Source organism: Furipterus horrens, unplaced genomic scaffold (genome assembly GCF_987537825.1).
Source record: "Furipterus horrens unplaced genomic scaffold, mFurHor1.1.pri manual_scaffold_9, whole genome shotgun sequence".
Lineage (NCBI taxonomy): Eukaryota > Metazoa > Chordata > Mammalia > Chiroptera > Furipteridae > Furipterus > Furipterus horrens.
In genome coordinates this window covers 63409101-63433537 of record NW_028327179.1, presented here as the reverse complement: position 1 = coordinate 63433537, position 24437 = coordinate 63409101, and the positions used below count along the sequence as shown (strand labels likewise).

At 39.9% G+C, this 24437-nt stretch overlaps 1 protein-coding gene across 1 annotated transcript in view; it reads right to left on the bottom strand.

The window, feature by feature from the left end:
• Window positions 1-1404: 1404 nt before the first annotated feature.
• The window catches only part of MRPL32 (mitochondrial ribosomal protein L32), a 28324-nt gene continuing 5291 nt past the window's right edge, over window positions 1405-24437 (bottom strand). Inside the window, exon 3 of the mRNA XM_090287381.1 lies at window positions 1405-1943. Within this exon, the coding sequence (XP_090143507.1) occupies window positions 1689-1943 (255 nt within the window). The 3' untranslated portion in view covers window positions 1405-1688. The remainder of the gene's footprint in view (window positions 1944-24437) is intronic.

The following is a 24437-nucleotide window of genomic DNA, read 5'->3' as shown; positions in this document are numbered from 1 at the left end:
AACAGGGTTCCCAATTTGAGAAGACTGGGAGCATTCCTGCCCCAAGCCAAATGAGCCAATCTCTCCTGCAAAACAGAGAAAACCATCGTCCCCACGAAGATTAAATTCCAAATCCATGTCTAGAATTTCCCCATTATTGCTTATCTGTAGCTCAAGGTTGTCACTGTAATGAGTCTCCCTCTCTCCAGCTCCAGGCCTTCTCTTTGGGGCCAGAGTCACCATTGTTTCTCAGCAGCTCTCAGGTCTGTGTGATGGTCTTAAGTCTACGTGTGCTGCTCCTGAGGTGAGAATGGAAGCAATCCAGGACCCGTGTGCCATGCTGCACAGGGCTGTAGAGTCCCAAAAGCTAGTGCCCAGGTTTCATACTAGCATGAAATCCTGCCTCCCAGAGCTGGCTTACAACTGTGAGGCCTAAAACCTGAGTGATTGTCTATATGTATAGGCCTCACTTAATCCTGTCTGCATCGCTGCCTCCTGAGACTCAATGCTTTGACTGAACTAAGTGGTTGGGTTGGTGAAGTATGGGGTGGTCTGTGGGCTTCACTTTAAAACTGGTTTCTCTTTTCTATCCTAATGGCTTGGACAGAAAGGGCCCAGAGGTCTGAGGGGGGAAACCTAAAATAGTCCCCTCAGCCCAAACTAAGCATAGTGGGAAAAGGGCTTTGGGTAGGTGTGACGTGCCTTGCACACCTTCCTCCAAAGAAGCCTTTTTTCTTCCTAATGTAGGACACTGAAAAATTAATTCCTGCATTTTGTCATCTAGTGGTTATGGTTTTAATGATGCCTTTTAACCCTTTTGCTAAATCTGTTGCCCCCAGAATACAACAAGGATGCCAGCTTATAAAACCAAGCATGCCGTTACCTGGGGACAGCCAACTGACCTGGAGTCTGCAAGATCCTTCCCCATGTGGGAAGGCTACCCTATTCTCCACATCCCCGCACTTATTAGGGATTTCTAGACCCAAGGGTAGGTAGGACGACAACCATGTCTAGCTTGAGGCAGCTAGAGGAGCATGAGACTGTCGCCCATTGTCCTTTATAAGATTATACAAGGTCTTAAGTTTGAGAGGGGGAAATTGTTACAGAGTGGTGGTACCCCCCCAAAATTAATTAATTTTAGAAAATAATGATATAGGAAAGGGTGTAGCCAAAGAACTTATATGCACGACCCATGGACATGAACTAGGAGGGTGGGATTACTAAAGGGAAGGGGGGTACTGGGCGGAGGGGAGCAAAGGGAAAAAAAATTGGGACTGCTGTAACAACATAATCGATAAAATATACTTTAAAAGGTATTGAAAATTAAAATAATAACCTCTTTCCTGGTGATACTTAAAAAGTATTTGTGTAAGAAAAACCACTGGCAAACACACAAAACCAGGGCCAAACACATAATTCTTGGTATGAATTTTAAATTATTTTATTGCTTTGTCCTGAAAATTTAATGTGTACTTAAAAAGCTTTAATAGAAACAGATATGTAAATCCACTGAGTCTCTACATAAACATTTTCAGACTTTATTCTTGATATATCTTCAAATTATCCACATAAAACTAACTGCTTATGAAGAATGTTTTAAGCTACACTGATGATTTTAAAATAGGGACAAAACATTAAAAATAAAGAATCTTCCTCTTTTCTAAGAGAAATGTTTTATGTTAAGTTATAATGTTCAAACATCTCTGGTGTCAATTCTGGGTGAACCAGGATGGTCGCTTCCTGCCTCGTTCAATGATCCTCTTTTTCCAGTCTTGTTCAGATGGTGTTTCTCCCATGTACAGCAATGTGGTCTCTACAGTAGGTGCCTTAAAAGGGCCCCCTTCCTGTTTCCCTATCTGTCTTCTTATTTCTGCAGTCTCCTTGCACACCTTCTCATAGCAATAGCCACAAAGGACATGTTTCTGTTTCAGGTGACCACATTCAGGACAAACATCTATGTTGTTCTATGAAAAAACAAACAAAAACATATTAAGAAGAGGCAAAGTAATAAATAATTATGAACAGGAGTGATGCTTATATTTGAATATTCTTGGGAGTATTCATGCTGCATGAGAGGTCATATACCATCTAATCCAACCTCACTTTAATAGGAAAACAACATTGAATTTGAGTTAGTAGAAAAACTGGGATTAGAACTCGGGTCCACTGACTTTGAACTACACTAGTCATGTTATGTAAAACAGTACTCTATTCCCCCATCTTCCAATACAAAGCATCTAATAAAAAGGAATTCAATTTTCCTTTCAGTCTACCTTGAGAAAAACAAGATAAATACACTTTACAAGCTGGCTTTCCCTGATTCATCACAGTGAAACTTAAATTCCATTATGTAGTATAAATTGGTAGATGGTGCTATTTTTTTTAAAACAAATGAACACTGATTATTCCTTAATGTAAAACTTCCCTGTTTCAACTTGAATATTTTAGTAGTTTTTATAGTGTCTATTCAATTTTAATGAGACAATTACAACTTTAAAAGAGACTTTTTGATGTGTTTAAAAACAGGTTTGAAATATGAAAAAATAGGAGTGATAGCAGCATGACGACTGCTAGGTCTCTCCCCTCGAAGTTTCAATAAATTGGACAGGAATAACGTAACACAGGATTCCCTGTTCAACACAGAAATACATCTGAGAGATCCACGCATTGAGACATCTGAAGGGGGTGTCTCTCCAAGAAGAAGGAAGGCCAGGTACAGGTACCAAAGATGCAGCCTAGAGCTCACTATGGCCCCAGAAGACTCAGTAGCAGGGGAAGTGTTAGGTTACAGCACAGATACTCTGAGCTCTAAAGAAGAGGGGTAGAATCAAAATTCCTCCTAAATTAATAAGCACACACTATGGTTAAACCCTGTGAAAGGGGCAGAGACAAAACAAAAGTGTGGCAGCTGTAGTCCGGCAGTGGCTATTAACAGGCAGAAAAGAAAGCCACGGATGCACAGCTGCCTCCTCTTACCCTCCCAGAGCTCACAGTGGAAGCAGCAGATGCTGTAGCAGTGGAGGTGTCAGATTACAGTGACTACTCTCGGCAGCCCTGAGTACTACAGGGGCAGAGATGTGGCTGCTGAGGTCTGACAGCCACTATTACTAGGAGGACAGCAAGGCCACAAATGCTGGAACTGACCACTCCCCACCCACCCAACCCTCCACCCACTGCAGTAGAGCCTGGTGGGGCCCCTGGGAAACCTCAGATAGTATAACACTGTTAGCAGCATACAGTTGCAGGAGGCAGCACTGAGCTGTCACAAGCCCAGAGGGCCACTGCTCACCATAATCCCCCATGGGGATGGTACCCAGATTTAGGAATGCCCACTTCTGCAAGGAATACAGGTCATTCCACAGTGAAGGCAACACCACCTCCATGGAGATACCAGAGGCTCCAGTAATGCAAGTTAAGATTCCCCGAAGCCCCAGCAGTCCCTGTCACTGGGTTGAGTTTTAATGTGTGTGCTTGCTGCTCAGGGAGAAATATTTCTGCCCTTCCAGTCCTCAGGGCTGTGAAGAGTGTGTGCTGGCATCAACATGTCGATTGCTACAGTGTCCACTGGGGACTGATGGTGAGGTCTGGGAGGGTGAGGGTAGGTAGCTATGCAATTGTGGCTTATGTTTCAGCAACACCTACTGGAAAAGAAACACCTCTACTTATCAACCTACTAAACAGTGAGGTGTCAAATGTTTTTTTTAGAAAGCAGATTTTATTTCCACAAATGCCTAGGCATAGAAATAATCAATTAAATACAATGAATAACTAAGGTAACAAGGTAACTTAAGAAGGAAATAAAATATCTCCAGCAATAAATGACAGAGATTAAAAGATGAAAGTTTCAAAAAAAAAAAAAACAACCCATGAAAACTCAGGAATAAAATCCATGAACAAAAGGAGTAACTTATCAACAAGATTAAAAGTATAAATAAAATAGCCAAACAAATTCTGGAGATGTAAAATACAATGGTGAGTCAAGGAAATAAAGCTGACCAGGTATAGAAAAGAACTAGTGATGTTGAAGATAGAAATCTAAAAATAAATCAGATGAAAGAAGAGAGAGATTTGAGAGTAAAAATGAAAATGAGCTCTGGAATGGCTCAGCTGGTTAGAATGTTGTTCCATACATAACTAATTAGTTAATAAAAAAATAAAAAAGCAACAACTCTACTAGGGCCAGAAATCCAAGATAGTGGCAGAGTAGGCAGAAGTTACCTTACCTCTTCCCAAGACTAAACTGCGATTACAAATAAATTATAAAATGATCATACTGAATAACAATCTGAAGACTAGCTAAAGAGAAGTCTTATAATCAAGGATTTAAAGCAGCACATCAGAACCCGAGAAGATAGTGGCGGAGTAGGCAGTGGTGTTGTCTGCTTGCTCCCATCACCAAAGGACTTGGAGTGCAAACACAAAGAGAAGTGAGTGAGAGCGGATTTCAAACAGTGTGAACAGGGAAGGGAGTGTGAGAGCAGCATGAAGGAGGGCGGAAAGTTCGGCCGCACGCTCCAGGCTGAGTCGCTGGGCCTCCTGGACTGGTGTGTCTGCCATACCGCACCTGAGGTGGGCAGCTGCTGACCGACCCGTTAGTCAGGAGCTGCTTGGAGACTTCCCCCTGCCAGGGGCGCACCGACCAGCGAAGTCTCGCAGGGAGTCAGCAAGAGGGTTTGGCTGAAAAGGCTGGAGGCGTGGGAGGACAGTGAACAACCTGGACTGGGAGAAACTGTATGAACTGAGTCTAGGTGGGGACCCCCTTGGCTGCAACCCGGGACTGAAAGCTCTGTGCTCTAGGTGCTCACGGCAGGGCCCCACTAAGCAAAGGGGCAGATTTGAGCCACTGAGAGGGGCCCATATGGGAAAGCAGTGGTGGAACTACAGACTCGGAGGGGACCCCAGGTGGGCAGGTGACCCACACCCAGCTCTTTGAGTGATCGCGCCAGGGCCCTACCGAACAAAGGGGCAGTTCTGAGCCATGGAGAGGGGCCCATACGGGAAAACTGTGGCAGAACTGCAGACTTGGTGGGGACCCCAGGCTGGCAGGTGGTGTGTGCAGGCGTATAGGCAGGGACGCAAACAAATGCTGTAGCTCACGAATAGAGACAGAGGTGGAGGCAGAGCAGAGATGACTGGCATGCGCATGCTGGCCCATCAGCAGAACAATGTTGCTAGACAAGCCTGAGGAAGGCTGAGGGTGCCACAGGAGGGAACTGAACTAAATGCGGCTCACAGCAGAGCAATGGTAGGCCCACGAGTAAGAGACTAGCAACCCCAGAATCAAGCTGGATCTCCCCACAGCCAGCCAGCCAAACAGAAAAGATTTGAAACCCATGGAATTTTGACCAGGGGCAGATCCAGAAAAAAGAAGACTGCACTCAAAGGTTGAAATGAGTAAAACTGTTTCTTTCTTTCTTTTTCTTTTCCTTCACTTTTCTTTCTTTTTCTTCCTCCCCTTCCTTTTCTCTTCCTTTCCTTCTATTTTTTTAAACTTTCTTTAATCTGTTTCCTACCTTCTATACCTCCTATCCTTTTTCTTTAATGTTATTTGTTTGTTTGTTTTTTGTTTGCCTGTTTTGTTTATCTGCCCTCTACACTAAACATATAGCATATAACTGCTATATAAAACTAATACTACACACTTCCGCTTTCTCACTTCATTCTGCATTCCTCCCTTCTTTTTTAGACATACAATGTAAATATTACTTGCTGTTCTACATAGCCTTGACCCTACTTGCTACTATTATTATTGAATCAATTTCCCTCTCAAAAATCATCTTTCTTTCATTTAAAACAGATCCTACCTGTCTCTCCTATAATAGAATAGTCTTAACCTCTCTACATTTGTATTAATACTGGCTCGTTTGCTACTGATAGTGGGATTGCGGGTGGGGGATATTTTTGAGGGTGTGGGTTTCTTGCCTGGGTTGTGTGTTTATGTTTTAACAACATCTCCAAAAAAGAACTCAAGACAAGGTGGGCAGAGTGACTCTCAATCAACTAGCCAGAGGGAAGGACCCACCAAAGAGTAACTGAAATAAAACCAGACAGCTTAAACAAACGGCAAAAGCATCAGTCTCAGAAGATCAAAGATACTACCCCACTGAATCCCCAAATATAAAGAATCTCATATTACGAAAGCAGGAAATGAAAGCAGACAAATCTAATAAACAAAAACAAACAAGAAGAATTCAACATGGGGAGACACAGAAACAACCTCCCAGTGGAAGGAAAAGAGGAATCCACAGAAAGAGAGATAGATGAAATACACATAAGTCAAATATCAGACACAGAATTAAAAAAAAACATTATAAAAATGCTCAATGACCTTGACAATATGAAAGAAAACTACAACAAACTCCAGGGAAATTACCAGTAACTCCAAGGAAACTACAAAGAATTGCAGGGAAGATACAAAGAACTTACGGAGAACTACACTAGCATAAAAAAGGACATAGCAACTATGAATAAGAACCAGGAAGAAATAAAGAATAAAATTTCTGAATTGAAGAAAACAGTAGAATCAATCAAACGCGGGCTAAAGAAAGCAGAGGATTGGATCACTGAATTAGAGGACAATGTAAAAAAAATTCCCAGACAATACAACGAAATGAAAAAAGATTTTAAAAGAATGAAGAAAGTTTAAGAGAACTGCAGGACAACATGAGACTAAACAACATTAGAATCATAGGGATATAAGAAAGAGAAGGAGGAAAAAGGGATAGAAAACCTGATTGAAAAAGAAATGACAGAAAATTCTCCTAACCTGATGAGAGAAAAAGTCATGCAAATTCAGGAAACACAGAGGGTCCCAATGAAGATGAATCCAAAAAGAATCACTCCAAGGCACATCATAATTAAAATGGCAACATTCAAAGACAAAGCAAGAATCCTAAAAGCAGCAAGAGAAAAACAGTGAATAACATACAAGGGAGCTTCGATAAGGCTTTCAACTGACTTCTCAACAGAAACACTACAAGCCAGAAGGGAATGGCAAAAAATATTTCAAGCAATAAAAAAAAAGGACTACAACAAAGACTACTCTATCCAGCAAGGCTCTTCTTCAAAATGAAAGGTGAAATAAGCAGTTTCCCAGACAAAGGAAGACTAAAAGAATACATCTCCACCAAACCAGTATTGTAAGAGAAGCTAAAGGGAATGCTTTACAAAAAAGAAGAAAAAGAGAGGGAGAGGAGCACAAGTACAAAGGGAAATGAATAAATACCTATCAATAATACTTTAAATGTAAATGGATTAAATGCTCCAATTAAAAGACATAGGGTAGCGAAATGGATATGAAAACATGACCCACATATATGCTGTTTACAAGAGACACACCTCAAAACAAAAGATTTACACAGACTGAAAGGGAAGAAATGGAAAAAAGTATTTCAAGCAAATTGACACACACAAAAAGCTGGGGTAGCAATACTTACATCACACAAAAAAGATTTCACAGAAAAGGCCATAAGAAGAGACAAAGAAGGACATTTTATAATATTTAAGGGAAAAATCCATCAAGAAGATATAACCCTTATAAAGATATATGCAACGAACAATGTAAGGAAATTTTGAAAGACTTCAGGAAGGATATAGACAATGACACACTGATAGTAGGGGACTTTAACACCACATTGTCAACAATGGACAGATCTTTGAAGCAAAGAAACACCAGAGATAGTGAGGCACTGAACAACACTCCAGATCAAATGGACTTAATTGATATTTATAGAACTTTTCACCCCAAAGAAGCAAATTATACATTCTTTTCAAGTGCACATGGAACTTTTTTCAAAGATAGACCACATGGTAGGACACAAAATAAACCTCAACAAACTCAAAAAAATTGAAATTATATCAGGCACCTTCTCAGACCACAATGGCTTAAAAATTAAAATCAACCTCAATGAAAAAAACTCAAAAATGTTCCAAATTGATGGAAAATGAATAACATGATATTAAATAATGAATGGGTTAACAATGACATTAAGGAAGAAATCAAAAAGTTTCTGGAAACAAATGATAAAGAACCCACAACAACCCAAAACCTATGGGATACAGCGAAAGCAGTCCTGAGAGAAAAGTTCAAGGCAATACAGGCCTACCTAAGGACAGAAGAATCTCTATAAAAAAATCTAACCCTACAGCTACAAGAACTAGAGGAATAACAACAAGCAAAGCCCACAGCAAGTAGAAGGAAGGAAATCGTCAAGAGCAGAGCACATTTAAATGACATAGAGACTAAACTACCAATTCAAAGATGAACAAAAGTAGGAGTTGGTTCTTTGAAAAGATAAACATCAACAAGGCTTTAACCAGACTCATCAGGAAAAAAAGAGGACCCAAATAAATAAAATCAGAAATGAAAGAGGAGAAATCACAACTGATATCACAGAAATACAAAGGATTGTAAGAAATGATTACAAACAACTGTATCACAAGAAATGTGATAACCTACATGAAATGGACAAATTTCTGGAAATATCTAATCTTCCAAAACTGGATCAAGAAGCAGAAAGCCTCAAGACCAACAACAACCAGTGAAATTGAAGCAGTAATCAAAAAACTCCCAGCATACAAAAGCCCTGGACCGGATGGCTTCACAGGTAATTTTACAACACATTTAGGAAAAAACTAACTTCTATCCTTCTCAGACTATTCCACAAAATCCAAGAAGAGGGAAAAATCCCAAACTCTTTCTACGAAGCCAATATTACCTAAATTCCAAAACCAGGTCAAGACACAAGAAAAAAAGAAAACTACAGGTCAAATTCGCTGATGAACATAGATGCTAAAATCCTCAACAAAATATTGGCAAACCAGATCCAGCAACACATTAGAAAGATTATACACCACGATCAAGTGGGATTCATCCCAGGGATGCAAGGATAATTTAATATTCGCAAATCATAAATATAATACACCACATAAACAAAATGAAAGACAAAAAACACATAGTAATATCAACAGATGCAGAAAAAGGATTTGTTAACGTACAAAACCCATTTATGATGAAAAAACTCAACAAAATGGGAATAGAGGGAGCATACCTCAACATAATAAAGGCCATATATGAGAAAGCTGAAGTCCAAATCATACTCAATGGGCAAAAACTGAGACCATTCCCCCTGAGGTCAGGAACAAGGCAAAGATGTTCACTCTCTCCACTCCTATTCAAAATAGTCCTGGAAGTTCTAGTCACAGCAATCAGACAAGAAAGGGAAATAAAAGGCATCCAAATTGGAATAGAGGAAGTAAAACTCATTATTTGCAGATGACACGATAATGTACATAGAAAACCCTATAGTCTCCACGAAAAAACTACTCAACCTAATAAGTGAATTTGGCAAAATAGCAGGGTACAAAGTTAATAATCAGAAACTGAAAGCATTTCTGTATATCAAGAACAAAATGTTAGAGACAGAAACTAAAAAAAAAAAAATCCTATTTACCAAAGAAACAAGAAGAATAAAGTACCTAGGAATAAACTTAACCAAGGATGTAGAAGACCTGTACTCAGAAAACTACATAACACCGAAGAAAGAAATTAAGGAAGAAACAAATAAATGGAAGCAAATTTCATGTTCATGGATGGGAAGAATCAACATTATTAAAATGTCCAAACTACCCAAAGCAATGTATAGATTCAATGCAATCCCTATTAAAATACCAATGACATATTTCAAAGACCTAGAAGAAATACTTCAAAAATTTATATGGAACCAAAAAAGCCTGAATAGCCACAGCAATCTTGAGGAAGAAGAGCACAGTAGGAGCAATCACAATACCTGATATCAAGCTATACTACAAGGCCACGGTAATCAAAACAATCTGGTACTGGCATAAGAACAGACATATAGACCAATGGAACAGAATAGAGAGCCCAGAAATAATCCCAGGTCTATATGGTCAACTAATATTTGACAAAGAGGGAAGGAAGATAAAATGGAGTGAGAAGAGCCTCTTCAACAAATGGTGTTGGGAGAACTGGACAGGGACAAGCAAAAAAATGAAAATAGACCACCAACTTACACCATATATCAGAATAAATTCAAGATGGATCAAAGTCTTAAATGTAAGCCATGGCACCATAAAAGTCCTAGAGTCGCGGTTCCCAACCTGTGGGTCGCAACCCCTTTGGGGGTCAAATGATCCTTTCACAGGGGTCGCCTAAGACTATAGGAATACACATATAGAATTACATAATGTTTTGTGAATAATCATTATGCTTTAATTAAGTTCAATTTGTAACAATGAAAATACATCCTGCATATTAATTAAGTTCAATTTGTAACAATGAAAATATATCCTGCATATCAGATATTTACATTATGATTCATAACAGTAGCAAAATTACAGTTATGAAGTAGCAATAAAAATAATTTTATGGTTGGGAGTGACCACACATGATGAACTGTATTAAAGGGTTGCAGCATTAGGAAAGATGAGAACCACTGTCCTAGTCCTCTAGGCAGGAAAATTTCAGACATCCCGCGTAGCAACATTTTCACTGATATGTCTCCTAAGGCAAGGGAAATAAAGGAAAGAATAAACAAATGGGACTACATCAAACTGAAGAGTTTCTGCTCAACAACAACAACAAAAAAAAAACAGCAAGATGAAAAGAAAATCAACTATATGGGAAAATATATTTGCCAATGATACCTCAGACAAGGGACTGATCTCCAAAATATATAAAGAACTTATATGACTCAACACCAAGAAGACAGACAATCCAATTCAAAAATGGGCAAAGGACCTGAACAAACACTGCTCCAAAGAGGACATACAGAGGGTCATTAGACATATGAAAGAATGCTCAACATCACTAGCCATCAGAGAAATGGAAATAAAAACCACAATGGGATACCATCTCACAACAGTCAGAATGATCATCATCAACAAATCAACAAACAACTTGTGCTGGGGAGCATGCGGAGAAAAGAGATCCCTGGTGCACTGTTGGTGGGAATGCAGACTGGTGCAGCCAAACAGTTTGGAATTTCCTCAAAAAACTAAAAATGGAACTGCGTTTTGAACCAGCAATTCCATTGCTAGTACTATATCCAAAGAATCCTGAAACACCAATGCAAAAGAACCTATGCATGCCTATGTTCATAGCAGTACTATTTACAATAGCCACATGCTGCAAACAACTTAAGTGCCCATCTGTAGATGAGTGGATTAAAAAACTGAGGTACACTTACACAGTGGAGTACTATATAGCAGAAAGAAAGAAGGAACTTCTACCATTTGCCAACAACGTGGATGGAACTAGACAGAATTATACTTAGTGAAAGAAGCCAGGCAACAAAATTAAAATACCTTATGCTAACACCTATTACAGGAGACTAATGAATAACGCAAAAAATTAGCAAAATTGAACCAGAGGTATGTAAACAAGGAGTAGACTAACAGTGACAAGGGGGAATGGGAGAGGGAGAGAAGGGAGAAAGAAGGGAAAGGGTCTAGTCGAAGAACATGTATATATGAGCCATGGACAGGGACAACTGGGTGGGGACTGACTGTGGGAGAAGGGGTGGGTAGAGTGTGGGGAAGAAATAAAATGGGACAAATGTAACAGAAAAACAAACAAAATAATTTTCAGTGTGGGGGAAAAATATATAAAGAATGGAAATGCAATTCTAGTGAATATTAGAAGTACAAGGATTTTCCTTCACACTATATATTTTTTCCCTACCTGACCCCTACAGAATTTGGCATTCCTAAGAAGTAAGTAATGACATAAGGTTCTTTTCATGAAACTAATAAGACCAGTTGTTTAGAGAGGTTTTGTTGACGAAAACTTTGACTGGAATGTCATGCCTAAAGGAGACATGCTTGGGCTCTGGTTGTTACAAAAAAGCCCGGAGGAACTAAGATTGACTTTAGAAGGTAATAAAAGCCCATGAGAAAAAAGGCCTGGTACCTAGGTTGGATGTGCAGTCCATGGCAATCTTTCCAGGGAAGGAATGATGGTTGCTTTTCTGAAAGATGGTTAGAAGGGACCTTAAGGCACAATGGAAAACCTAAAGGACTTGGAAAAGATAGGTGTTTACAGGCAAGGCTGAATGCCAGGTATGTGGCTCAGCTTCTGTGTCCTGAAGGGCAGACTGAAGGTCACCCTAAATGTTCCTTGTGTAAGTTCCAGCTAAGCAGACTTAAAGATCATAGGTGATCATTTGTTGCTCTTGTTGTGTTTATGCAAATGAACAGGATAAATTAAAAATGAACCCGATGCAGTCCCTTTAATGACAAGGAGGGTAATCTTAAGGAGAAAAATAGTGATTCAAGGAAAATTACAATGCTCAGTGGTAGACTATAAAGTAGTGCAGAAAATTGTCTTCAAAGTTTGTTTTCATTAGAAAGTTAAACTATGTCTGTGGCATCATCAAAGATGCTTAATTTACAGGCAAGAATGTCAAATACCTTGCAACTGGATGTCTTTCCAATAAGACAGTCTTACAGATTTAGAGACTGGTTTATGGGTTATGTTGCATAAATTAACATGTGTTTTCTGTTTTCTAAGTGCATAAGCCTAGGATCTCATTACCTGAGTGACTGTCTGTACGTAAAGACCTCACTTAATCTTGTCTGCACCACTGCCTCCTGAGACTCAACGGTTTGGCTGAATTAAGTGCCTGGGTTGGTGAAGAATGGGGTGCTATGTGTGCTTCACCTTAAAACTGGTTTCTCTTTTCTATCCTAATGGCTTGGACGGAAAGGACCCAGAGGTCTGAGAGGGGGAAACCTCAAATATTTCCCTCAACCCAAACTAAGTATGGTGGGCAAAAGGGTTTTGGACAGGTGTGGCATGCCTGGCACACCTTCTTCCAAAGAAGCCCTTTTTTCCCATAACGTGGGACACTGAAAAATTAATACCTGCCTTTTGTCATCTAGTGGTTATGGATTGAATGATGTATTTTAACCCCGTTGCCAGATCTGTTGCCCCCAGAATACAACAAGGACTCCAGTCTGTTAAACCAATCACGCTGTTGTCCAGGGATGGCCAACCAACCTGAAGTCTGCAAGATCCTTCTCCATGTGGGAAGGCCACCCTCCCCTCCACATCCCAACTCTTATTACGGATTTCTGGACCCAAGGGTAGGTAGGACGATGACCATGCCCAGCTTGAAGCAGTTATAGAGGAGTATGAGACCATCGCCCCTGTCCTCTATAAGATTATTAAGGGTCTTCAGTCTGAGAGTGAGGAACTGTTATTTTTTATTGTTATAAAAAATTGTTTAAAAGATAATAATAATATAGGCAAGGAAGAAGCCAGAGAACTTGTATGCACAACCCATGTGCATGGACTGGTGGGGTGGGATTGCTGGGCAGAGGGGATGAAAGGGGAAAAAATTGGAACTATTGTTACAATATAATCAATAAAATATACTAAAAAAAGGAAAAAGAAGCACATCAGAGTGGCAGGAAGGTTGGAGACATGAAGAGCTGGCATTCTCCCACAGGCAGTGTGGCAGCTGAGATTCAGGAGACATATCTCAGCTTCAGGAATGGGTTCTAGCCAGGCTCCCCAGCCCAGAGCACCAGAGTCAGGAAGATGTGCCCACATAATATTTGGCTGAGAAAAGTAGCGGGGTCTCTTTCTGCAAGGGAGCCGCAAGAGTCTGCTAGAGAAACATGCACCCTCTTAAAGGGTCAATGCATAAAATTTTATTTGCAGTCACTCACCCTGTGCTCTGGTGGAGAGAGGGCAGAGCAAACTAGAGCTTTGTGAGGTGAGTCTGTGGTTTGTGGTTCTGGGGAGGGAGCTGAAGGGACAGCTACTAGAAGCCCCGTACTGGGACATTCTCCCATAATGCAGATACCACCTTTCTTGGGTGGACCACCCCACACTGACAGTATCAGCCTGAGGGAAAACCATGACTCCACCCTTAGGCAGTTTACACCCTACTGAAGGATACATCGAGAGACTCTTTCACGACTGAGCTTAACAGGAAGCCAGCAGATGGAGGTGGACCTTGTTGGGGTGCCTTGACACTTTTGCTGACGTTCCCCTAAGCCCAGTGTTGGTAAAATCCAGCCTTGGCATGCAGCTTGGTCCTTCCTGTGTGCATGCACGCGCGGTACAGGCACAAACTATAGCTTGCTTGTAGCTAGCTCCAAATAGGTTGCCAATGGCCATCAACAGGCAGTATTTTATATTAACCTGCACCACAGTCTCTCCATAGAGGCCCAGAGCAACACATCCAGTGGCAAGCTTCAGAAAGCACCAGAACAAGATCCAATAAGCTTCACAAGCCGCATATCCAGATATCTCAGTAGATACCAAACCCTGCTGAGCCAAATTCTGATTCTGTGGTTAGCACTTGCATAGCAGCTCACACACTATGGTCGGGGGTGAGCCACATAGTTGGCCAGCCTGAAGCTGAATCACCTGAATAAACATGCCAATAGCAATCAAGACACAGTTACATCAGGGGGGAGCACATAACCCACAAAAGGGCCACTCCTGGAGCACCCAGCACAGGTAATCAAGGAGACTGCATCACTGGGTCCCACAAAATACCTATTACATAAGGCAACCCCAACAAGAATAGGAGTCATAGCAGACCTATCTAATAGATAGAAACAAATATAAAGTGTCAACAAACATGGAGAGAGAAAGAAACATGTCCCAAATGAAAGAACAGAAGAAGTCTTCAAAAAAATGTTATATAAAATGGAGGGAAGCAATTTATCAGATATAGGCTTCAAAGCCATGGTTATACTATGCTCAATAACATAAAAAAGGACATAAAAATCATAAAAAAGGACCAACCAGAAATGCAGAATACAATATTTGAAAAGAAAAATACAGTGGAAATAAATAAAGAGTAGGTTGGATAAAGAAGAGAATAGAATCAGCAATCTGGAAGACAAGGTAGAAAAAAACAACCAATCAGAGGAGCAAAATGAAAAAAGAATTTTTTAAAAAAGGATAGTTTAAGGGACCTTTGAGACAACATGAAGCATAATAATTACCAAATCATAGGGGTGCCAGAAGGTGAAGAGAGAGAACAAGGGATTGAGAACCAATTTGAAGGAAGAATGACTAAAAACTTCTCTAACCTGGTGAAGGAAAAAAGACACACAAACCCAGAAGTCAGAGAATCCCAAACAAGATAAACCCAGAAATGCCCATAAGGCACATCACAATTAAATTAGCATTGGTTAAAGGGAATCATAAAAACCACAGGAGAAAGACAGTTTCCTACAATGGAGCTCCCATAAGACTGTCAGCTGATTTCTCAACAAAAACATTTCAGGCCCGAAGGGATTGGCATGAAATATTCAAAGTGATGAAAAGGAAGGATCTACAGCCAAGACTACTTTACCCAGCAAGGCTATCATTTAAGTTGAAGGAGAAATAAAGAGCTTCCCAGACAAGAAAAAGCTGAAGGAGTTTGTTATCACCAAACCAGTATTACATAAATGCTGTAAGACCTGCTTTGAAAAGAATAAATAAATAAATAATATAAAACAAAAGAGGAACATAGTTAACAGAACAAAATGGCAATAAATATGCAACTATTTATAATCACTTTAAATGTAAATGCCTTAAATGCTCCAATCAAAAGACAGGGTAACGAGTGGATAAGAAAACAAGAGCAATAAATATGATATCACCTCATAATAAAAGATACACACAGATCAAAATAAAGGGATGAAAAAAAGATATTTCATGCAAATAGAATGAAATAAAAAGCTGCGGTAGCAATACTTGTATCTTATAAAACAGACTAAAAATAAAAGGTTATACAGTAAGAGACAAAGGACACTACAAATGGGAGCAATCCAAGAAGAGAATTCAACCCATGTAAACATTTATGCAGATGACCTAAGAGCACCTAAATATATATAAAGCAAACAATAATCAATATAAAGGGAGAGACTGACAATAATATAGTCATACTAGGGGATTTTAACATCTCAATGGCATCAATGGACAGAGCTTCCACACAGAATATCAACAAGGAAATGGCGGCCTTATAGGACACATTAGATCAGATGGATTTAATTGATTATCTTCAAAGCATTTCACCTCAAAGCAGCAGAATATACTTTCTTTTCAAGTGCACATCGAACATTTCCTAGGACTGACCACGTTAGGACATAAAACAGTCTCAATAAATTTAAGAAGACTGAAATCGTATCAAGCATCTTTCTGACAATAATGCTCTAAAACAAAAAATCCACACAAGAAAACTAAAAAACACACAATACTGGAGGCTAAACAACAATGAATTGGTTAACAATAAGATCAAGGAAGAAATCAGCACTGGCTGGTGTGGCTCAGTAGATTGAATGCCGGCCTGTGAATCAAAGGGTCACCAGTTTGATTTCTGGTCAGGACACATGCCTGGATTTCGGACCAGGCTTCCAGATGGGTACATGCAGGAGGCAGCCAATCAATGTATCTCTTCCTTTCTTTCTCCCTCTCTGCTCCTCTCTCAGAAAATGAACAAAATCTTTTTTTAAAAAAAATCAAGGAAGAAATCAAAGGTACTTTGAAACAAATAAAAATGAGAACCCAACAACTCAAAACCAGTGGTACACAGGGAAGCAATCCTAAGGAAAATTCATACTATTACAAATTCTTTCAAGAAATAAAAAATAGCTCAAACAAACAATCCCACTTTATACTAAAAGGACCTTGAAAAAAAAAAAAAGCCCAAAGTGAGTAGAAAAAAGGAAATAGAAATAAAAGATCAGAGCAGAAATAAACAAAATTGAATGTAAAAAATACAATACAAAAGATCAATGAATCTGTTACAGAAAGGTAAAAAGGGGGTTTCCAAAAATTCCCACAACCTGTGGTTTGTGGAATGGTGGACGGAGCTCAATAGAGCACAGCCATTTTTCCTAAAAGATGCCTTTGCATATCTATGGTGGGTAGCCAGTCTTAGTTATGCAAATGGCCATGGGCTCCCAGGCACCAAGGAGATGGGAAGGGTTTTGGCCATAAAATGATGAGATAAGAGCTTATGGGGCCTGTACAAGGTTCTGCTAATGTCAACAACCAGTTACCACACCCACTGCATCACAGGCCACAGCAAAAACTTTAAAAATAAGGCGGCAGCCATTTGCAAGGAGGTAGGAAGAAAGCCGCATGTTTTGTAAGGAGGTAGAGAGAAAGCCATGTGGTTTAAAAAAAGGCAAAAAGAACCATGTGGATTTTAAGAAGGTTAAGAGAAAGGGCCACTTGGTCTGAGAGAAGGAGCAGCTATGTAGTTCATAGGAATAATCAGCCATGTGGCCTGGGCTATGAAGAAAGCTGGCATACTGCTGCTTTAATCCTAATTAAGTGGATTCCAAAGCCGCCCAAAACTCCTGCCTTGCAGAACTGGACTTTTGGACTTCTAAAACTTGGGAAATGTGGAGACTCTCTTGCGACTTGTGCCTTTACTGAACTTCACCGTAATCCAGTGAAACACGGCATATGCTTTCCTGAACTATTGTAAGGAAGCTGATGACATCCTGGACTATTACAAGAAGGCTAATGACATCATAGCCCGGATCCTGAAGAAAAGAGCTGACAAGGAATGGGGAGCTTCTGTGCATGATTTTAGCTTATAGCCTTTTTGGGAGCGAGGATAGTGCTGGGTCTCATGGGAGAACAGGGCTGAGCTGAAGTGCTCACAGCTCACCTGACCCAGGTTGGAATATTGTAAATAAAATCCTGTTTTCCTCAACACTAATTGTTGGGTTTTACACCAGGGTACCACATGAAAAAACCCCTTTTCCTCAGTAAGTTTTGTTGATTCAGATGGGACTAATGGAACCTGTAGTCAGATCCCATACCCATGTGGAGCATGGCTGCAAGAACTTCCCAGTCTCAGGGAACTGCCCTGAACTCCAGCTCAAGGCGCCAGTAGCCAAGAACGCCACAATGGTATAAGAAAACAGGTTTGGGAAGGAAGGGAACCCCTAGGCTCTGTGAGCTTAACTCGTATGCATGTTGAGGATCAAACACTGAGCAGCATGGGCGTGCTGCCATTTTTGGTATACCACATGAGTGTTCTGCCAATGAAGAATGAGTCATGTGGGTGCTCCACCATCTTGTGGGTGGTATTCAAGGGTGCTGCCATCTTTTAAGTTACTGCATGGGAGGGTGCCACCATATTTGAAGTGGGCAAAATGGTGGGTTAGGCGCGCTCTTCAGGTGACGTGCTTTGTTTACAGTGAACCCCAACAAAGGATGGCAATATTTCCTTTGCCAGATACTGAGTTTGAATATAGTCCTTCACAGTGTAAAAAAGAACATGGATTGGAAGTGGGTTATAGTTAAATCTGAAAAAGTAAAAGGTATTTAGAAAGTCTGTGAACGTTGCAGAAGTTCTGTGAAAAGCTGTAAAAATAAATGGAAACCGTTACGAAAGTTTTTAAACCTGGGAAAAGGAAATCTCAGCTACTTGGATTCTAAATTTTATGGAAATATGATGTTTCAAATTTTACTGTTCTGAATTTTGTTCTGTTTTGGAATTCTCTGTATCTGTTTTTGGCCAAAGAGACCTAGGACAGGTCATCTGTAAACTGGTAAAAGGGCATGCCTTTGCCAAGAGACCAGTCGGTGAACTGGTAGGCAAGAGGGTACCTCTGCCATTGAAGTAAGGGGCCAGGGAATGCTAATGAGTATGTCAGCTGTGGGTGAAAGAGCACATCTCTATAGGAGGCCAGTAAATACTGGTGAGAGTGCCTAGCTTTCTGTGTTTTGAATTATTGCTCTGTTTATGCTCTCAAAGGAATATTTTGGTTCCCCAGGAAAAGTATAAGGCATGTAAATGAAAAAAGTTGGTGAAAGGTATATAGAAGTTTCGTTAGAAAGTTTGTAAAAGTTTTAAAAAGAAATGATATGGTTTTAGCAATGGAAGGTATAAGGCATGGAGATGCAATTTTAGTGAATATTTGAAGAACAAGAATTTTCCTTCACACTTTTATATTTTTCTCCCTACCCAATTCCTCCAGAATTTGGCATTCTGAAGGAATAAGTAATGACATAAGGTTTCTTTGCATAAAACCAGTAAAATCAGTTGCGAATGGTGAATTTGTCAACCAAGACTTTGACTGGGATGTCATGCCTAAAGGAGGCAAGTCTGGGTTCTGGTTGTTACCAAAGAGCCCCTGGGAACTGGAATTGACTCAGAAGTAATGAAAACTCACAAGGAAAAGAGCCTGATACTGTACCTTAGTTGGTTGTACAATTCGTGGCGATCTTTCCAGGGCAAGAATCAAGGTTGCCTTCCTAAAAGATGGCTAAAAAGGAACCTTAAGACACAATTGAAAACCTAAGGGACTTGAAAGAAACAGGTGTTCATAGGCCAGGCCAGGTGGCAAGTGTGTGGTTCAGCTTCTGTGTCCTAAAGGACAGACAAAAAAGTCAAATCTAAAGGTTTCTTGTGTTAAGTTCCAGCAAAGTAAACTTAAAAGATCATATGTAATCAACTGCTGCTCTTGTCGTGTCTTTGCAAATGAACAAATGAAAATAAAACTGGACTTAATGAATTCTCTTTAATGACAAGGATGGTTAATCTTGAAAAGAAAAAATCATGATCCAAGGAAAACCACAATGCTTAGTGGTGGACTATAGACTAGTGCAGCTGTCCTTAGTTTGTTTTCATTTAAAAGTAAAACTGGATTCGCAACATCATCAGAGATGATCTATTTACAGGAAAGAAGAATGTGTGAAATGCCTTGCAACTGAACGTTTTCCCAAAAAGACAGTCTCACAGACTGGTTTGTGGGTTGTGTTATATGAACTAACATGCGTGTCCTTCCTTGTTTTCATAGAGCACAAGCCTACCTGTGTGACCGTCTGTAATATAGGCCTCACTTAAGAAGCGCATCTGCTTCGCTGCCTCCTGAGACTCAACAATTTGGCTGAACTAAGTGATTGGGTTGGTGAAGTATGGGGTGGTCTGTGGACTTCACTTTAAAACTGGTTCCCTTTATTTATTAATGGCTTGGACAGAAAGGGCCCAGAGGTCTGAAGGTGGCAGGGGAGGGATCCTAAAATATTTCCCTCAGCCCAAGCTAAATGTAGTGGGCAGAAAAGGCTTTGGAAAGGTGTGACATGCCTTGCACACCTTCCTCCAGATAAGTCATTTTTTCCTAATGTGAAACATTAAAAAATTGTCCCTGCCTTTGTCACTTAGTGGTTATGGTTCTAGGTATGCCTTTTAACCCTGTTGCCAAATATGTTACCCCCAAAATACAACAAGAATGCTAGCTTGTTCATCAGTGCCAGCCCTTGGACACCAAGCATGCCACTCCTGGGAAGAAAGCCAACTGACCTGGATTCTGCAAAATACTTCCCCACATGGGAAGGCCACCCTCCCCTCCACACCCCGAACTCTATTAGGGATCCCTGGATTCAAGGGTAGAAAGGACAATGGCCATGTCCAACTTGAAGCAGCTAGAGGAGCATCACATCTCCACCCACTGTCCTTTATACGATTATAAAGGGTCTTAAATCTGAAAGGGGAGGAATTGTTACAGGGTGAAAAAAGGGGTCCCCAAAAATTCCCCACAGCCCATGGTTTGGGGAATGGGGGATGGGACTCAGTGGAGCACAGCCATTTTTATTAAAAGATACCTTTGCATATCTATGGTGGGTAGCTAGTGTCTTAGTTATGTTAATGACCATGGCCTTCCAAGGTGCTACTGAGATGCTAGGGGTTTTGGCCATAGAATGGTGACAAAAGAGCTTACAGGGCCTGTGCAAGGTTCCGCTACTTGCCAGAACTGGTTACCCTGGCCACTGCATCACAGGCTGCGGTCAGAAATTTAAAAATAAGGTGGCAGCCATTAAGAAGGTAGAGAGAAAACCATGTGGTTTGCAAGGAGGTAAGAAGAAAGTCACACAGTTTGCAAGGAGATAGAGAAAAACTATGCAGTTATAAAAGGGTACAGAGCCATGCAGTCTGAAAGAAAGGAAGGGGGGGACATGCAGTCTGGGCTAGTAAAAAGGCTGGCATGCTGCTGCTTTAATCATGCAGACTTCAGCAGACTCCAAGCTGCCAAGGACTCCACTTTGCAGACCTGGACTTTTGGACTTTTAAAACTTGGGACATGTGAAAAGGACTCTTGTTATAACCTGAATTTCATCATGATCCAGTGCAACATGGCACACACTATTAATAGGAGGCTGATTACATTGTACCCCAGATCCTGAAGAAGAGGGCTAACAAATAAGAAATGGGGAATTCTGGGCATGGTTTTGGCTTATAGCCTTTTGGGGAGCAAGGGAAGTGCTGAGTCCCAGGGAAGAACAAGGCTCTGAGCTGAAGTGCTCACAGCCCTCCCCAGGTCAATATGAATATTGTAAAGACCTGTTTTCCTCAACACTGATTGTTGAGTTTTACACCAATGTGCCATGTGAAAGAACCCCCTTTTGCTTGGTAACAAATCCAACAGCTGGTTCTTTGAAAAGATAAATAAGATTGACAAACCTTTAAGCAGACTCATCAGAAAAAGAGGACCCAAATAAATTAAATCAGAAATGAAAAAGGAGAATAACTGACACCAAAGAAATACAAAGGATTATAAGAAAATATTATGAACACTAACAAATTGAACAATCTGGAAAAAATGGGAAAATTACTAGAAATATACAATCTTCCAAAACTGAATCAGAGAATTTGAACAGACAGATTACAACTAGTGGAACTGAAGCAGCAACCAAAAAACTCCCAACAAACAAAAGCCCTGAACCAAATGGCATCACATGCAAATTTTACCAAACATTCAGAGAAGAACTAAGACCTATCCTTCTGAAACTATTTTAAAAAATCCAAGAGGTGGAAAGATTCTTAAGCTCGTTTTATGAGGCCAGAATTAACCTAATTTCTAAACTGGTAAAGACACTACAAAGGAAGAAAATTATAAGCCAATATTCCTGATGAATACAGATGCTAAAATCCTCAACAAAGTAATAGCAAACTGGATCCAGCAGTACATTAAAAAGATCACGTACCATGATCAAGTACCATTTTTTTCTAGGGATGCAAAGTTGGTACAAGAACTACAAAACAAACATGATACACCACATAAATAAAATGAAGGATATAAACCACATGATGCAGAAAACAAGCAACCATTTATGAGAAAAACTCAGCAAAGCGGAAACACAGAATCACATCTCAACGTAATAAATGTCATACATGACAAACCAACACCAACATCATACTTAATGGGCAAACCCTACAAGCCTTCCCCTAAAGATCAAGAACAAGACAGAAATGATCACTTTCACCACTCTTATTCAACATGATATGGGAATTTCTAGCCACAGCAATCAGATAAGAAAAATAAAAGGCATCCAAAAGGAAGAAGTATAACTGTTATTATTTGCAAATTACACAATACTGTATATAGAGAACTGTAAAGATTCCACAACGAGTATCACCTCATACCTGTCAGAATGGCTATCATGAGTAAATCAAGAAACAACAAATGTTGGTGTTGATTTGCAGAAAAGGGAACCCTCAAGCACTGTTGGTGGAAGTGCAGATTGGTGCAGCCATTGTGAAAAGCAGGATGGAATTACCTCAAAAAATTAAAAATAGAACTGCCTATGACCCAGCAATTCCACTACTGGGAACTGATCTGATGGTACTCAAAATATTAATTCAGGATAATGTGTGTACCCCTATGTTCACTGCAGTGTTATTTATGATAGCTAAGATTTGGAAGTAGCCCAAGTGTCCATCAGTAAGTGAGTAGGGGAAAAAGCTGTGGTACATTTAAACAATAAAATACTATTTGGCTGTTAAAAAGAAGGAAAACTTACCCTTCAAATGAAAATGAACTTATGAGCAAAATAGTGACAGACTCCTGGATAGAGAGTAGAATGACAGCTATCAGGAGGGAGGGTAGATGGATTGAGCAAAAAGGTAAAAAAAGAAAAGTGGACATGGACAACAGTGTGGTGATTTCCAGGGGGAGGTGGAGGGGTGGAGAAGGGTATAAGGCAGATAAATGGTGATAGCCAAAGACTTGCCCTGGGACATGAACACAGAGTAGTACGGTATACAAAGGATGTGTTGTAGAATTGTGTGCTTGAAAGCTGTAAACTGAGGAGACAAATAAATATGGCCCAGATCAAAGAACAGGAAAAAAAAAAAAATGAAATGGAGATAGCCAATGTATTAGACGCAAAGTTCAAAACATTGGCTATCAAGATGCTCAAGAGAACTCCTTGAGTATGGCAAAAAAAATTAAAGGAAGAAATTAAGGTTACACTAAGTGAAGTAACAAATAACCCACAGGAAACCAACAGAGAAGGGAAGGAAGCCAGGATTCAAATCAATGATTTTGAACATAAGGAAGAGGTAAACTTTCAACCACAACAAAAAGAAATAAGAATTCAAAAAAATGAGGAAAGGATTATAAACTTCTGGCACATCTCCAAATTTGCCAACATCTGAATCATATGGATGCTAGGAGAAGAGGAAGAGCAAGAAATCAAAAACTTACTTGAAAACTAATGAAAGAAAACTTCCCTAATTTGGTCTAAGAAAATGACATACAAGTCTAGGAAGCACAGAGTCCCAAATAACTTGGACCCAGAGAAAAACAAAGCAAGACATGTCATGATTAAAATGCCAAAGGTTAAAGAGAGAATCTTAAAAGCAGCAAGAAAAAAGCAAAGAGTTATCTACAAAGGAGTTCCCATAAGACTATCAGCTGATATCGCAAAATAAACTTTGCAGGCCAGAAGGGACTGGCAAGAAGTATTCAAAATGATGAAAAGCAAGGACCTACAACCTAGATTACTCTATCCACCAAAGCTATCATTTAGAATGGAAGGGCAGATAAAAGTGCTTCCCAAACAAGGTAAAGCTAAAGGAGTCTGTCACCACCAAGCCATTATTACATGAAATGTTAAAGAGACTTATTTAAGAAAAAGAAGATCAAAACTATGAACATAAGAATGGCAAGAAATTCACAATTATCAACAACTGAATCTAAAAAAACAAACTAAGCAAACAACCAGAACAGGAACAGAATCATAGATGTGGAGATCATTTGGAAGGTTATCAGCTGGGAGGAGGAAGGAGGAGAAGGGGTAAAACACGTGTGGATTAAGAAGCTTAATTGGTAGGTACAAAACAGACAGAGGGGTGTTAAGAATAGTATAGCGAATGAAGAAGCCAAAGAACTTATATGCATGACCCGTGGACACGAACTAAGTGTGTGGAGGGGGGTTGCCAGAGGAAATTGGGGTACTGGGTGGAGGGAGGCAAAAGGGGAAGAATTGGTACTACCGTAATAGCATAATCAATAAAATGTTTTTTAAAAACAATGAAATCTCAGGGAAAAAATTCCATTTGCAATTGCAACAAAAAATACCTAGGAATAAATTTAACAGGGAGTGAAGATCCTCTATACTGAAAACTGTAAGACACTGCTGAAAGAAATTGAAGAAGACACAAAGAAATGGAAAAATATTCCAT